The sequence below is a fragment of the Manis javanica genome, chromosome 5 (assembly GCF_040802235.1).
Source record: "Manis javanica isolate MJ-LG chromosome 5, MJ_LKY, whole genome shotgun sequence".
NCBI lineage: Eukaryota > Metazoa > Chordata > Mammalia > Pholidota > Manidae > Manis > Manis javanica.
This window is the reverse complement of record NC_133160.1, coordinates 99,076,504-99,095,136: the sequence shown is the minus strand read 5'-3', so window position 1 is coordinate 99,095,136 and position 18,633 is coordinate 99,076,504. Positions and strand designations below refer to the sequence as shown.

Sequence of the window (18,633 nt, the reverse complement as noted above, 5' to 3'; positions counted from 1 at the left end):
AAGCTCTGAATTAATTTAGAAATGAAATCAGTAACTAACTCACCTCAATTATCTGGTACAGGTATTTTCATGCTTCAGTAAATCATTGTTATTACCTGATTTCCCTTTTTAGACATATTAGCTCAATGTGCAGGCTTATATCAATTTATAACATAGGTTATGTAAAAATTATACTGAGTATCTTGGTTCCCATGTTTATAGATCTTTTCCACTCTTTCTAGATTTCAGTCAGAAGTAATCCCACTTTAATGGACATTTAAGATGTGTCCCATTTGCTGTACACTTGAAGCAAATGAATTGAAGATAACTTTGAAAATAAAGAAATGCTACATGTGCCCAGCCACTGTGCAACTTGACAACCTGCCATCCCTAGCATACTGAGACAGACTACAGCCAGCAGACAGACAGAAAAGCAGCCCCACCCATAGCCCACCAACAGCAACTGGGGCTCCACCACAAAGGAGAACCAGGCCCTAGAGAGTAAAAAAGAATGTTGAGCTTCTGGGCACTACACGGTACCTTCTTCATAAAGCCATTACTCTCTAGACAAGGAATCATAGCAGATCTATCTAATACAAGGAAGAAACACAGAAACCCTGACAAAATGAGGAGGCAGAGGAATATTTGTTTGTTCCAAACAAAACTACAGACTAATACACCAGCAAGAAATGAAACAGAGATCACCGATATTGTTGATAAAGATTACAAAGTAACAGTCATGAATATGCTAACTGATCTTCAGAAATGTATTAAAGAACTCTGGGAGGAATTCAACAAGCACAAGAGCTGAAAAAGAACTACACAGAGCTGAAGAGTACAGTAACTGAAATGAAATATACAATGGAGGAAATGAATAATAGATTGCTGCACATAGAAGAGACAATCAATGAGATGGAAATTAGAGAACCAGAACATAATGAAGCCAAGGAACAGAGGGAAAAAAGAATCTCTAGGAATGAAAGAATGATAGGAGAGCTATGTGACCCATCCAAATGAAATGATATTCACATAGTAGAGGTACCAAATGGAGAAGAGAGAGGCAAAGGCATAGAAAGTCATTCTTAGGAAATAATTAATTGTTGGAAACTTCCCCAGTTTGGGGAAGAAAATAGACACTCAGGGTATGGAAGCACAGAGAGTCCCTAACAAAAGGAACCCCAGCAAGACAGCACCAAGACATACAATAATTAAAATGACAAAGATTAAAGATAAGGACTGTGTATTGTAAGCAGCCAGAGAGACAAAAGCTTACTTATAAAGAAAACCCTACCAGGCTATCAGCAGACTTCTCAGCAGAAATTTTACAAGCCAGAAGGGAGTGGCACGAAATATTTAGTGCATTCAAACAGAAAGATCTTCAACCAAGAATCATCTACCAGGCAAGATTATCATTCAAATTTGAAACAGAGGTTAAACATTTCACAAAAAACAAAGGCTGATGGAAGTTATAACCACTAAACTGGCATTATAGGAAATGTTAAAGGGCCTTTTGTAGATGGAAGTGTTCTTAAGCCTAAATAGTTTCCATCAATGAAAATAAATCCACAGTAAAGGTAGAAGACCAATTACATACTGGGCAAGTATGAAATTAAAACAAAACAAAAGTAAAAAAAAAAAACTATACACAAAATCAGTTAAGGGATACACAAAAATATGAAGATTATGACATCTAATACATAGGGTGTGGAGGATGAAAAAGAAAATAAAGAAGTACTTTTAGACTATGTTTGAAATAGAGAAATTGTCACTTAATGTGGACTGTTATATAGTTAGGAAGCTATCCATGAACCTTACGGTAAACACAAACCTAAAACCTATAATAGATATACAAAAATTGAAACAGAGAAATCTAATCACAACACTAAAGAAAACTATCAAAACAAGAGAAGAATATATAAGAGAGGAAGAAAAGAACAGAGGGGAACTACAAAAATGACCAGTGAACCAAAATATGGTAATAAGTACAGACCTGTCAATAATTTCCTTAAATGTAAATGGACTGAATGCATCAATCAAAAGACATAGAGTGTCAGAATGAATAAGAACCAAGAACCATCTATATGTTGCCTACAAGAGACTCATTTTAGACACAAAGACATACATAGTCTAAAAGTGAAGGGGTGGAAAAAGGTATTTTAATAGGAAAAAATATTTTAAAAGATATGAAAATGATGAGAAAAAAGCAGGAGAAGCATTACTTAAATCAGACAAAATAGATTTCAAAACATCTTGAATGAGAGACAAGTACATTGCATAAAGATAAGGAGATCAGTCCAAGAGGAGGATGTAACCATTACAAATATGTATCCAACACAGGAGTGCCTAAGTATGTTAAACAAGTACTAACAGAATTTAAGGGGGAAATAGGTTGCAGTACACTCATTTTAGGAGAATTTAGTACACCACTCACATCAATAGACAGATCAACCAGACTGAAAATAAGTAAGGAAGCAGAGGCACTGACCAACACATTAGACCAGATGTATTTAACAGATACGTACAGAACATTCTACCCAAAAGCAACATGATAAACATTTGTCTCAAGTGTACATGGAACATTTCCTAGAATAGATCACATACTAGGTCACCGAAGGAGCCTGAATAAATTTAAAGAGATCGAAATTTTATCAGGCAGTTTCTCAGACTGCAATGATTTGAAACTAAATATATTGCACAAAGAAGATACAAAAAGCCCACAAACACATGGAGGCTAAACCATAAGTTTTTAAATAATCAAAGGACCAATGAACAAATTAAAAATCAAGCAGTACATGGAGACAAATGAAAACAAAAATACAACAGTCCAAAATTTGTGTTACACTCCAAAGCAGTTCTAAGAGGGAAGTACATAGAAATACATACCCACCTAAAGAAACAAGAACCGTCCCAAAGAAACAGTTCAAACTCACAGTTAAGGAAACTAGAAGAACAAATGAACCCTAAGTTAGTAGAAGGATGGACATAATACAGATCAAAACAGAAACAAATATGGAGCAGCATAAAAAAAGGATACAAATCAGTGAAGACAAGCTCTGGTTCTTGGAAAAAATTAACAAAATAGACAAACCCCTATCCAGACTTATCAAGAAAAAAAGAGGGAATACACAAATTAACAGAATCAGAAATTAAAAAGAAATCATCACAAACTGAAGAATTATTAGAGAATTCCATGAAAAATTATGTGCCAAATAAACCAGAAAGCCTGAAAGAAATTGACTAATTCCTAGAAAAGTATAACCTTCCAAGACTGACCCAGAAAGAAATAGAAAATCTGAACAAATCAATTACCAGTAACAAAATTGAATTGAGAAACAAAACACTCCCTATAAACAAAAGTCCAGGACCAGATGGCTTCACATCTGAAGTCTATTGAATAAGAGCTAATACCTATCCTTCTTAAAGTATCTCAAAAAGTAGAAGAGGAGGGAATACTTCCAAACTCATTCTATGAAATCAGCATCACTCTATAACAAAACCAAAGACACTACAAAAATAGAAAATTATAGACTAATATCCCTCATGAGCATAGATGCAGAATTCCTCAACAAAATATTAGCAAAAGGGATTAATACATCAAAAGGATCATCATCATGACCAGGTGGGATTTATTCCAGGGAGGCAAGAATGGTAAAATATTTGTAGATCAATCAACATCATACAGCACATTAACAAAAGGAAGGATAAAAACCACATGATTATCTCAATAGATGCTGAAAAAGCATTTGACAAAATTCAACATCCATTCATGATAAAACCCTTCAACAAAATAGATATAGTTGGAATGTACCTCAACATAATAAACGCCATATACGACAAACCTACAGCTACATCATACTCAATAGTGAAAAGCTGAGAGCTTTTCCTTTAAGATCAGGGACAAGACAAGGATGTTCCCTCTCACCACTCTTATTTAATATAGTACTAGATGTTCTAGCCACAATCAAGACACAAATGTGTCTAGCAATCAAGACAAAACAAAGAAATAAAAGGCATCCAAACTGATAATGAAGAAGTTAACTTGTCACTATTTGAAGATGATATGATGTAATACATAGAAAACCCTAAAGACTCCACCAAAAAAACTATTAGAACTAATAATTGGATTTACCGAATCTGTAGGATACAAAATTAATATACAGAAATCTGTTGTGGTCCTATGTACAAACAATGACCTAGCAGAAAGAGAAATCAGGAAAACAATCCCATTGACAATTGCATCAAAAATAATAAAATACCTAAGAATAAACATAACCAAGGAGATGAAAAACTTGCAGTCTGAAAACTATAAGACATTCACAAGAGAAATTAAAGCAACAGAAATAAATGGAAATCTATCCTGTGCTCATGGATAGGAAAAAATATTTTCAAAATGGCCATCCTGCCCAAAACAATTTACAGATTCAGTGCAATCCCTATCAAAATACGAATGGCATTTTCAAATGACCTGGACCAAATAATCCTAAAATTCATATGGAACCATGAAAGATTCTGAAAAGCTAAAGCAATCACAAGAAAGAATGAAGCTAGGAATGTTATACTTCCTGCCTTGATGATACACAAAGCTACAGTGATCAAAACATTTTATTATAGTACTGGCACAAGAACAGACTGATTGATCAGTGGAACAGAGCAGAGCCAAGATATAAACCACATATACATGGTCAATTAATATATGATAAAGGAGCCATGAATATACATGAAGACAGCCTCTTTAACAACTGGTGTTGGGAAACTGGACAGCTACATTCTATGTAATAGAATGAAACTAATTGCTTTCTAACTCCATATACAAAGTAAACTCAAAATGGATCAAAGACCTGAATGTAAGACATAAAACTCTTTGAAGAAAACATAGGCAAAAATCTCTTAAGCATAAGCATTAGCAGTTTTTTCCTGGACATATCTAGGGCAAGAGAAACAAAATCAAAACTGTACAAATGGGACTATATCAAACTGAATATCTTCTATACAGCAAAGGACACTATCAGCAGAACAAAACAGCAACCTACAATATGGAGAATATACTCATAAACAATTTAAATAATAAGGAGTTAAACCCAAGATATATAAAGACCTCATATGAGTCTACACCAAGAAAAACCAACCAGATTAAAAAATGAGTGGAGGACCTAAACAGTCATTTTTCCAAAGGAGAAATACAGTTGGCCAACAGGCATATGAAAAGATGCTCCATGTCACTAATCAAGGAAGTGCAAACCAAAACCACATGAGATATGACTCACACTGGTTAGAATGGCCACTATCCAAAAGACAAGAAATAACAAGTGTTAGCAAGGATGTGGAAAAAAGAGAACCCTCTTACACTGTTGGTGGGAATGTTAGTTGGTGCAGCCACTCTGGAAAACAGTATGGAGGTTCCTTCAAAAACTAAAAATAGAAATTCCATTCTACCCAGCATCTCCACTTCTAGGAATATAACCAAAGAAAACAAAATCCCTGATTTAAAAAGACATATGCACCCCTATGTTTATTGTTACATTATTTACAATAGCCAAGATATGGAAGCAACCTGATTGTCTATCAATGGATGAATGGATAAAGAAGTGCATATACAGAATGGATGAACAAAACAGCAGTAGAGTCATAGACACTGAGAAGTGACTAGTGGTTACCATGGAGGAAGGGATGGAGTGTGTGAGTGGAGAGTGTGAAGGGAATAAAAGGGCATAAAAATTCTCAATCATAATAAGTTGGTCACAGGCATGGCAGTACAGCATGGAGAATATAGTCAGTGATTCTGGTAACATCTTCCTTTTTTGACAGTAACCACACTAGGGACAGTGACAATTTAATAATGTGGGTAACTGTTCAACCACTGTGTTGTATACTTGAAACCAATATAAGATTGTGGATTAACAATATTTCAATAAAAATTTAAAAGAGATGCTAAGAATTTGTAGCAGTTGAAGAATTTATTCTTTGAGCATCTTCTTTTGTTGGAACTTCAATCAGCCAAACTTTTCTGCCTGTTCCCTTATCTCAACTAAAGTTAATTCATTTTTCTGCTGTAATCTTTACTGCAATATTTTCTGGATGTGTGTGTATGCACATTTGGAAAACCAAGCTGAATAATATAGGTGTACATTCTTTTCAATGTTTTATTTGCTTATCTACTTAAATGGAAGAATTCCTCTGAGAGAATTAATTAAGAATTTGTAAAATAACTTCTCTTGCTACCTATTATTAGAATCTTCCTTGCTTTCAGAAGAACTAATGACAAGCTTCTAATCCATATCCTTTTTAATGCTAATCTATTTAAAATGTTTAATCAATTATATTTTTAATGTACTAGAACAGTATTAGTAACATTCCAGTAATTCTCATATTTGTGTAAGTCTTCTGTCATAAAATTTTTTGTTTAACACAGTATAATAAGGAAGGTTGTAATATATCAGGGGCTGTGAATATGGAAATTTCAGAATATTAGTATTTTTCATTTTGCAACTGATATTAATGACAGATATGGTTTTCATAATGGATAAAAACTGGGTACAATGACTTAAATATCCATCAAATGAAAAAATCAATAGTACATCTTTGTTAAGTCAGCCTGAAAGACACTTAAATAGCAACACAGTGAATTGTTCCAGATATGATTTAATTTTCAAAGAAAAGGTACAAATATAAATTCAGGAAATGTAAATCTGAAGAAAGAGATGATCACTGTATTTTAATTCAGTCCACTTGAAATGTAAATTAGGAATTGATAATTTGAATAATTTCTCAGATAACTTTATTTCTAAATAGAATCATGTAGATTAAATGATCTAATGAATCATTTAGCTATATAATAATAATTTGAATGTTTTACACCCATATTTCATTTGTGCATTTTTCATTTTAAAAAGAAGGAATAAGATTCAAATTAGGAAGAACAAAAATGACTATGAAAAGTATATCTTTAATTCAATTTTGTTTTCCTTGCAGAGTGCAGATATGAGTCCAGCAAGTAGCACCACTTCCCTTCCTGTTAGTCCTCTTACTGAAGAGCCATTACTTTTTAAGGTAAAAAAATAATAATAATAATAATAATACTTGTTTGTAATATTTTAGAATAGTTACTAAATATATGTTTTACTGTCGTAAAATAGTTAATGCATAGACAGTGAAGAGAATGCTTTAATCTGTAAGGATCTTATTCCAAATGTTAAAAATCTACTTTGTTGTTCTATTGTCATTCTAGTTGTTAAACAGAGGTAAGGGTTTGGAATAGAACTTAAAACGTTTATGGAACACATTATTTGCCTTGCAAGAGAGACAGGGATTTCATTGTAATTGCTTGATGTCACACAAATTAGAGTCTTCAATTCTTTTGTTTATATAATTTAAGCAATAAATTTATAAAGAATTGTTTGGCCCTCACTAAGTGGTTTAAATTTTAATTAGCTGGTTAAATTTTTATTGATGACTCAAAGTTATAAATACTATGTGATCTTTACAAAAAATAGTCAAAATCAAGAAATGAAATATGGAATCATTCCTTCAAACATCATATCTTAAAAACATTTTTAAAAATATACAAGTAAGTATTTAAGTTGTACTATTAATAGAATTCTTCATTTTGGGAGGCTATACACATTACAAGTATGAAATTGTCTTCTTATTTTGCTGTTGAAGATGAGATATTTCTCTTTAATTCAACGTTCATAGATCAGCTATTTTATATTTGTACCAGGAATGTTTGGATTTCATTAAATTATAACAAAGGCAGTCCTTCAGATCATAGGAAAAAATTGTAAACGGAGTCTTGCACTTATGTGCAATGTTTTCAGTTAAGTTTTGTTTAAAGACAAGTAGATGCATATTTTGGTGTTCATTATTACTTTTTTGTATTTCCTCATAAAATTATTATTATTGTTTTTTTTCATATGAATAGTATAGTTTATTCAGCTTTCTATTGCTTACACCTGGTGTAGTGACGGGCATGGATTTTCACATACTTAGTATTTGCTGCATTGTTAAAATGAAAATAATAGGAGGATATAAACTCCACTGTGGGTCTTTCTAAAGTTCTTTATTTGTGGATACTTTGTTGTTTAATGATAGACAATAATAATTGCTAGAAATATGTTTCATATCAGAGCATTGTTAAATATTGAATAGTATTCTGATTACATTATAAATTGAGAAATATTTCTTTATTATTCTACAACAAAAGAAGAAAATATCCTAATGTTTCAAAGTTTAGTATAATTTGATATTTCCATCTTATGGTATGTGGTACAAAATTTACAGAGAAATCATATCTCTAACATGATTTTAATTGGACTCCCAAAGTGTCCCTAGAAACAATTTTCTCTTTTTAGTATTTTGATGATGACTGTACTCCCTGAAAATTAATGTATTTTTTAGTGGAGGTAGAAGAAAAGGTCAGATATATTCCAAAATCTGCTGACAAAAAGTTACTATGAATAATTATTTTACTTACTTTCTCTGACTGTTCTAAGGGATCAATATTATTCTTCTGTTAATGTGTATAAGTGGTTTTACAAGCAATTAAAACTCTCAAGTGCTTATAATGCAGAATATTGGCTTTTGGTAGGCAATATAGTACCTCCTAATTTACTTTTTGAAAGGAATATTATTCATATGAGTTCAAAAATTTTTATCAGATATAAAAACATCTCACTAGTATTTAAAAGTATCAAAAATTAAGGTTTTAAATTATTAAATAAAACTCCTGCATGTTTCTTTTATTTTTAGTTTATACATTGTTATCATGTAAATGAGTAATAGAATACTTAGTTTTCTTTATATAAACATAAAATATACAGAAATTACTTTGAGATACACCTTAACAGTTTCTGCATTCTAATTGTAAAAATGTGTTGAAAACTGTTTAACACAGAGAGGATATTTAAGTTTTCTTATAACCATTTTGTGAAAAATCCTGACATTATAATTTACTTGTGTCTATAGCTTTGTTGAAAATATATTTGACCAAATCATAATTAGAATAAAAGATTATCTTTTTTCTCATTGTGCATGAATGTGGCAGGGTCTTTGATGTTAAAATAAGACTAATCCACTTTAACCCTTAACTTCCTTTTCTAAGACAGTGATTCCCTCACCCAACTCCTTAACCTTCTGATGTAATATTAAAAGAGCAAGACCCCTGAAAGATAAGTTTTTGTAGTTGGTTGAGGGACTTGATTTTATCTTCTCTCCTGGGAAGTAATCAGCTTACTAAAAGAAAAGTTTTCCATCCGTTCTCTTGGTCTATTTTGGACGTAGTTGTGCAACACTTGGAGGAAGATATCCTATTTCCGCTCAAGTGCTTATCAAGGTGAATGCTTTCCTTTAAATATTATGGAATGACATTCAGATTAAATTGATGTTAACCACACCATTTGAAATAATGACAAATGGCATGTTTTATGTATATATAAAATATACTTAATATATTTTATATATATAGTACCTAATAATAATTTTCCCACTAATACCTCTTTTATTTTTGACTTGAATGTTAGATGCAAAATTGACTAGTGATAGAAATATGTCACAATAGAATGCGTCATATTAAATGTGGAAGAAAACTGGGTAGCATGCTGGAGACTCTCCCAAGGAGTCAAGAGGAGTAGGTTAAACTCTGGAGATACATGAATTAAAGTTAACAATTAAATCTTGTTTGGGACCAGAGCTTCTTTTCTACAATAAGGCAGTATTTTTCAATACAGTTAATTTTGGAGCTCATTCTTCAATTTAAGTTTTACACAAAAACAGATCTGCACTGAGAGATAACCCAAGCCCCATATTCTTACCCACTTCTCTGTACCTCTACCATCCCTCAGCCCTCCCCTTCCCCAGAACAGTTCACCTCCTGCTAAACTTCTTGCACTTATCATTTAAAGCCCATTGCTATAGGGCTTTGGCTTAGCTAGCTTTTAAAAAATGACGGCATTTCCCATAAAAAGCCATCCACTCTTCCCTTAAACAAATGCAAGATCTGGGAATTCTGTGCCTTTCTCTCAGATGGAATTGCTTGAGAAGAGATAAGCACATTTTTTTTCCCCTTTTGAGCAGGGCATATGAATACCAGTTCATCATAGTTATCAACATTCCCTATCAAACTCATACTTGGCCATGAGAGCATTTAAGTCTATCCCTTCTTAGAAGAAGATATATAGTACATAATCCTGTACACATAACTGCAAGTAATGAATTCACAGATATCCCTGTCAGATTCTTGATACTGAGAAGTTTCTAGGATTCCAAGTTCATATAATCATTACAGACTATTGTTATGGACATATATTTGGAAACAAAAGTTAAACGTAGAACCTGTATTTTTTAATAAAGGATTTAGAGTTATATAAACTATATATCCAAGTTGTCTGTCACATGCCATTATGTCACTATGGAAGGGCCAAGGGATAACAAATTTAGTATTTATTATTTTTAAAAATAATATTTTATCAAATAATCATAGAATTTTAAAAAAGCTTCAAGATAATTTGTCTGACTTTAATTTGGGGAAAAAAGACAGTAGGTTCCTTAACTGTTAATTGCAATTTTGTGTTTTTCTGTGGAACAACGAACAACACTAAACCAAATTGACATGTTAATTTTGATGTGTGCATCCTACCCTATTCTACCCTTTCTTCCATTCTCCCTGACTTTTCTTAGCTGTCTAATCACTTGCACTAAAAACCTGCCTCCTCTCTCCCTATGTTAGCTCAATCAGATATTTCACACTAAAAGTGCCTTGGGACCACCAAAAATGACTGTTCTTTAGTTGGATGACCCATTTGGTTTATTTATTATAAATATTTAGTATAAATATTTGTATGTGTATATACAGAGTCATTAACATCCTCAATCCATTCCTGGCACTAACACTGCGGAAGCTATAGCTAGCTCATTGTTCCTGACCCCTCCATAACAGTACATTTTATTATGGCCATGTTCCTTTTACCAGCCACATTCATATTTTTAAATTTATTTTTGCTTTAATGAAGTATGATAACTAGATTTTGGTCCTTTTTCCTCCAAAAAGCATTTTTTCTTTGATTAGATATATTTAGAAAAAAGGTATTATCTTATCTTACCCTTTATCCTTATCCTGTGACAATTCAACAGGATAGAAACAAATTCAGCTTTAATTTTCTTTAGATTCTGCTTCAAAAGTAAACATAGGCATGAAGAACATTCACCAGTCTTTAAAGTCTAAAAAAAAAAATAGCTTATTGCCTTTCTTGGCCTATTAATTGCTGCTTTACTGTGATACTTGGGTTCCTAGAGTCTAATGAGGTCAGGTATCCAGTGCCCAGCACACAGTGGAGCTCCCCTCTCTGAGGTCCAGCCACGTGTCTCAGGAGCTGACTCAGAGTGGGGCCGAGCTCCTCTTGTCTAGGTCTCCTCTCCTTGTGAAATTCAGAGTTCTCTGACTCTTTCCTTATTCTCAGAAATTACCATTTAGTCTAAACTAGAGAAAGTCTCTCTCTCAAAATTTCTCTCAGAGATTATACAGGGCCTGGAAAATCTCCCCAGTGTACTATTTAGAAAAAGAATTGAGGAAAGGAATTGTCTAAAATGTCTGAAGTCTTCTGCTTTGACACAAATCTCACTGTTAAGAAGCACAGAGCCACCTTATTTAAATAAGGGACAGAGAGGTGGAAACAGAGTAATAAACTGATGTCTCAATGTATGACTCCTGTCATACAATGCTGGGTTGTCAGGAGGAGAAATTATGCTAACTCCACTTGACTATAGAGTCTAAACTCAGTACTTAGTAACATGTAGAAACATACACAGTTTGCTCTTAATTTTATGAAATAGTGCATAGGAAGGGAAGATACACCACAATCAAAAGTCAACTATTTGAATGGATCATAGTTTGAAGAATTTTTTCCTATAGTTTCTATAGAGAAGTCCTTAAAGAACAATATTTATTTTTAAGAAAGCCTAGAAAAGAGTTGGAACATTATAGGCAAGGCAACCTAGTTAGGAAACTACCTGGGGTCAAATCTCAGTTCTGCCACTTTCTATCTCTGTGACCTTGAGCCAATTACTTTGTGTCTCAATTCCACCATCTATAAAATGGGAATAACAGCAACCACTTCTTCACCGTGTTCTTGTAAGGGTAAACAAGTTAAGAAATAGAAGTTAGAAAAGCACACATTATTCAGTATATGGGTTAACTACTACATTTTATAGAAAAGATACCTCTTAAGTTTAAGTCAAGAAAGTCCTATATGTTATAAATAAGATGTAGCAGAAATATTCCCACTCAAACCCTTGTGCATTATTTCCAAATGTGAGATTAGAAATATATTTTAAACATAAATCCTTTACTTTGATGAGGAATAATATTTAATATTAGTTCCTAGAAGTCACACTATTTATTTTATACCCTCAGGTATTCAGATGAGCTCATATATCAGTTTCTTCTTATGAAAAATTATTAATGGAAGTGTTCATTCATTATGAGGGAGAAGGAGTAAATATAATGAATTTGTCTTATGAGAAAACTGATAAATATAATAAAACATTACTTGGAAAAAAGAAACACAGTTACTGTAGTCATAAGGGCATGTGGTATCGTTTTATCAGGAATACACCATAGTGTATTTTTTTTAATTTCCCAAACACAGACCCCTGAGTTAACCTGGAAACCTAAATGCAAGTTCCACTGAAGTAACATTGTTCAATCATATTAAATATTGGGAAAAACACATTGTGAACAAAACACTGTTGATATTTTTTATTCTACATTATAAAATGAATATATTAAATGATATCAGTTTATTTTGTCTAACAACATAGTGGAAAAGAGCACATGTGGAGACTGGGAAAGAAGAGTCAGATAGTGGCTTGACCTTCCCATCATCTGTTGTATATCCTGCAGAGATTTAGATTTGTGTGTGTGTTTATTGTTTTTCATTCTGTAAATTTAATGGCCTCTCTTATTATTGGAAATCACTTTTCAATCTCTCCAAAGAACTCCAAGTGGTACAGTTTACATTTCTGGCCATTTCTGATTGGGCCATCTATTATTGATGCATTTGTTGATGAATCAATTCATTGAGTACCAACCATATTCTTGATATTCTAAGCACTGGTGCTTCAATGTAAACAACAAAGACTAAATTCCTACTTTGATAGTATTTGGGTTCTAGTGGGAAGAGACCGACAATAAAATATACATCATATAGGGATGATAAATTTTAGGATAAAAAATAAAACAGGATTTCAAAGGTAGAAAGTGACTGAAGTTACATTGCTGTTTCAAAAGAGATGGTCAAAGAAGGTATTGGGGAAAAATTTTTTTTCTCTATCCTTAAAGTTTCTTCTGGCTGATCTAAGAATTAAATTGACATAAGACAGATTAACAGAAGAAAAAAAATTAATTTGTTGTATGGAGGTCTCATAAATACAGAACCTAAGAATTGACCAAGGCAGGCAGCTTTTATTTAAAGAATCAATAAATTTCTGAGGCATTGACAGGACAAAGAAACTTATGTTTGGGCATTAATTAGCAAGGAATCTAAGCAGAATTTGTTTACATGGTCTTTTGGGCCCTGAATTGTCTGTCTCTGATGGTTAGGATATCTTTCTACCCCCTGGTACAGGGATGTATCTTTCACATGAGAGATTTTATTTATTGAAAGTAAGGGCTCCTATAGTTGAGAGATGATGGCAGGTTAAACTGAAGTGCTAAAGGTAGAGAGGGTAAGCATAGGTGGGGTTTGGACACACTTTGAATATCTGTTAGCAGAATTTGTTAATGGATTGTACATGGAATATCAAAAAAAAGTCATGTCGAAGATTATTCCTGATTCTAAAATTCTCTATTTCCGTTTTTATTTCTTTAGCCAATTTATGATGTCACAAATAAGTACATGCCATACTGTAGAGATCAATAGAATCTTGTTTGTTGGTTTGATTTAATTTTGTTAGTAGTAGTGAAATAGGGGAACTAAATGGGAGATGGCAGGTAATGTCAGTTTTACTTGGGCTACTATTCAACCCTTCAAAGAACACATTTCCAATAATCTGTTTTCTGTCTCAGGTAACTGAAACCATATAGGCAAAGCTAGATTTAACTTATAGTTTGATGTGTATTCTTATAGATCAATAATTATGAGACAGACACACAACTCCTTAGTACTTAGTGGAAGAAAAAATCAGGCAGAAAAAAGAAGAAATCTCCAAATTTATTGAGTACCAACCATAATTTTAATGATATTCTAGGCACTGGTGCTTCAATGTAAACAACACAGACTAAATTCCTACTTTAAATAGTATTTGGGTTATAGTGAGCATAGATAGATGACAAAAACTATATGACATATCATGTGGGGGTAAAAGCTTTAAATCCAAGTTTAGCGTGCCATTGGGGCTGGTTTCCAGGGAGGCTCTCTCCTTAACTTCCAGATGTCCTTCATGCTGTGGCCTCTCATGGTCTTTTCTCTGTGTGTGCACATCCCTGGGATCTCTTTCTCTTCTTGTGAACACTCTAATCGTACTGGATTAGGGCCGGCCCGAATGGCCTCGCTTTAACCTCATCACCTCTGTAAAGCCCTTATCTCCAAATAAGGTTACATTCTGAGGTACTGGGAATTAGAACTTCAATATATAAACTGTGGGGGGTGGGCACAATTCAGTCCATAACAGATGTATTCAGGACTGCTTTGTTGACTCCTCTACACCCAGGACCAACCTGGACTCAAGGGAAAGTAAAATAAGCCGCCTCTTTTGATGGGGAATGACAAAGATTGCAGAGACCTTTCATCTGTTGTACTGAGATGTGATATTTTCTTATTAAGTCCCTTCTCAGCGCTGTTTAAGTTCTCAGGCACATATGAGGAGCTTGGGTCTGTGGAGGGAATGTAAGAGGAAATAGATTTCTTTAAGTGATCATATATATATTAATCTTTGTGCTCATTTGACTATTTTCTAATGCTATTTTAATTTGTATTAAATTTGAAAACTTCACTTAAATGTCACCATGTTTGAATTAACTTAATCTTGTAGTTGAGAATATCAAATAATTTTAGCTTTAAAATTTGTTTTGCTAAATTCTTGATTATAAACACAAAGTAAAATTTAAGTTGAAATAACAACTACTGAACAATATTTTCTATATTATGCTTATATAGTATTATTTTATGTTAACATTTTTCCTTCTCATTCTGTCAAGATAAATTTTGAATGAACAGTTGACCTATTATTTGACTTTTGCAGACAGCATTACTGATGTATGATGAATGCTCATATAGCAAGAAAAATATAATTTTATATCCTGATAAACCAAACTTATTTTTATACAAATTAAAATTAAAACAGTTTTGTTTAATTTGTATCAAAAGGTATGCAGTATCACTCAGACATAATAGACCTCAGGGAAAAATATTTTAATGGAAAAATAAGCAAATATTTCCATGTTGCCTAGTAACTTCATATTGCTATCCAAATCCTTCTCACACCTTGTCCACATAATTTCAGGAAAACATGTACAAGATACAGAACTCGTCAACATTTATGCATGTTAAAAATAATGGCTTAGCCTCTCTATATCTGTGTCCCTGTCTCTAGCTCACACATTCATTTTCTTTCTTAAATTTCTTCATCTTTGTGTATGTTGGTGCCTAGATTTAACTGTTTTCAGTTCTCCAAGTGGTAATAATGTGACACTTTCTTTGTTAATACACTTATTGTGCATGCTTCCAGATTATTGGGCCATACTCTGTCTGCTTACTCTAATAGAGTCCCTTTGACATATTTAGTGGACACAATTTACTGAGCATCTCTTAAATATGATCTTTGAAAATTGAATTCAAGGATCCACTTTCTTTGAGTTAAACAGAGTATCATTGAGTTAAACAGAGACCCAGAAAATTGTAAGACACATACATTTGGATTGTATTCCATAATTGGCAGAAGTGAGAACTTCATAAGAAAAACTTGATTTTGAATACAAGTACTGAACATGGGAAGATATTTCCAGATTCATTTGCACATAAGACAGGATGTTGAACTACTGCTAGCAAAATCCTAAAACCAATACAGTCTTGAAAATTCAGGAAATAAAAACAACTTTATGTTTTTCTTGAAAGAAAATGAATTTTAAGACCCTGAGTCATTATGACCTCAGCCTTAGTTTGGGGACCCACTTCAGAGTGGATTGGCATCACTGAATCATTTATTCTGTCTGCCGACAAGATGACTGGGCAACTTTTTTTGGAAACATTTGAAGTCAGCATATGTACCGTTGGCTGGTACTTTGTTCCTTGACACCTGTTGGTCCCAAGCATCTGTAAGACCTTGATGTGAGATAATAGAGCTGGTAATCATTGCTCTGCACACCAACATTAACAAGATCTTTTTTAATATCTAATGCAGACATCAGATTTTATAATTGACTTGGGATTTACACTGTATTTGAGATAATAACATCATTATCTATAACAGTTTAATCCAATGTCATGTATAGAACATCCAGTGTTCATTTCTTATCTCAGCATTACCATTTCATATACACGCTGAGTAATACACACTCATTCTTTTCAATTTTTAATATTATCTCTACCATTAATTCAGAATTTTCCTATTAGTGTGAATTATACTGTAATGTTTTTTTAAATAAGAAATTAGCAATCAAGGTAAATTATTCTTTATTAATATGCCCATTGAAATGGACCATGAATATGAGAAACTGTCAAAAGTGAACTCAGCATGAGTTCAGTTTATTTGTTAGTGAGTTCCCTGTTCAATTTTGAAACTCTACTTAGGAAATGTATTTTAGAAGTTGAATCATATCAATATGCTCTTGTAACTGTAAAATATAAAATATGCATGAAATTAAGTTCCATTAATTCTACCATACATCAAATAATTTGGAAATGGTTTGTATTTTCTTTAGGAACTATGTAAGTTAAAGAATATTAGACCTAAAATATTATATTAAAACAATGAATATCCATTGTTTTACCTATAATATATGGGGATATTAAATAGCCATATTGACAGTTGTAGTACAATGAGTAAAATATGCAAATATTCTGTTCTAAAATTTTGCAACATAAATTTAACATGTCTTCACTTCAGTTTTTATACCACACATAAATAATTTGTGGTATGAAAAAGAAGTTTCTATTATTTGTAGCAATTCTGCTGGGTAAAATTGGCATATTATTGACTTAAATTAAAATTTGCCTAATAATTAAGAAAAATCAGAAAATTCTATTTACTCTTGCCTATAATAAAGACATTCTTTATAGTGTAGGAAAATTTATGAACATTACTTTAAAATGTATTCCAAAAGAGATAAGGAAAAGCACAATGTATTTTCACAGAAACTTACTTTTGTCTTCATGGATAGTGTCTGATCCATAGCACAGAAAATTGGAAGGTAAATAATTTCCAGATGGGTGTATTAGATGCTAATCAACAGCCCAATAGCCATACTGTGAATACAGATAGTTTTTGACTAGTCTGAGTAACTGTTTAGGTCCAATTCTCAGCTAAAGAAGTTCCCTGTTTTAAGTTCTTGCATTGCATTATCAGCAGTCACCTCATAATGTGCACCTAGACCTTTACTTTTTCTCAGATAATCTTTTTTTACTCTAGTAAATCTGATGGGAAACCCTTATGTCAGGAGCTGTGACAAATACTGATGATGTTGGCTAAAACTGTTATATTAGAATTTTATTGCATATATTTCTTATTATAAATAAAGGCTCATTTAGAGTAGTTAGGCCCTGCTTAACAGGAAAACTTCGGCAGCAGTATTTGAGCCTGAAAGTTTTTAAAAAGCTGATCAGAATTGTCAAAGCATAATTACGGTTAGAGGAATTAAGCTCACTTTTCTCCCTTAAGTATCTTTGCCAGGCAGTAGATTCTTTGGCAACAGAGCCAAGTAGAAGAATGGAGCCTTGCCACTTGCTACACCATGTTAAAGAGAGATGGGCTATAATTTCTCATACTGATGCCCACAGGATTAAAGCCAACAGTGGTCTCTCATCTTGTTAACATTAGCAGTTTCTCTCCTTCCTTTTCTTGCTTTTTCCTATGGACAGTAGTCACTTGGTGATATTAGTTCTACTGTTGTCATTTCTCACTATTTTTATTACTTTCTTAAATGTGATGAGTTATTTATGAACAGAACAATTAAACATTTGTTGAATGTGTAGGACCTTATTTTAAGGGCAGAAATACAGAAAATCATAGTGGTGGCTGTATTTGAACATGGCTGGGAAAATTGCACAAAGTATTTTATAGTATTTCAAAAGTGCAAAGATGGGATTGGCCAAAGGGGAGTATCATAAGATCTGAGCCAAAGGAGAAATAAGAGCTAAAGTCTCAAGCTAGGTCATGGCAGCCTAGAAATCATAAATACGCAGTTGGGTATTGCCATAAAACATAATAAGGAATAAGTTGTTTTGTGTGAAGGACATTATATGCTTCATAAAGATTTTAGACTACATTCTATAGACATTGAAGTAAGTACAGTATGTAAACACAAGTTGTGTCTTAGTCTGTCCAGGCTGCTATAACAAAGTCATAAACTAGGAAGCTTCCAAACAACAGAAATTTATTTCCCACAGTTCTGTAAGCCAAGAAGTCCAAAATCAAAGCACAGGCAGATTTAGTGTCTGGTGAGGGCCC

At 32.8% G+C, this 18,633-nt stretch overlaps 1 protein-coding gene across 8 annotated transcripts in view; it reads left to right on the top strand.

Moving 5' to 3' along the window:
- Positions 1–18,633, top strand: part of CCSER1 (coiled-coil serine rich protein 1) — a 1,413,823-nt gene that overhangs the window by 589,561 nt on the left and 805,629 nt on the right. For all 8 annotated transcript variants that reach the window (XR_012131655.1, XM_073237297.1, XM_073237298.1 and 5 more), the window contains exon 7: positions 6,949–7,026. Coding sequence is in view for 7 of the 8 variants with exons in the window: in XM_073237297.1 (XP_073093398.1) it covers positions 6,949–7,026 (78 nt within the window). In the remaining variant the exon portion in view is untranslated. The remainder of the gene's footprint in view (positions 1–6,948; positions 7,027–18,633) is intronic.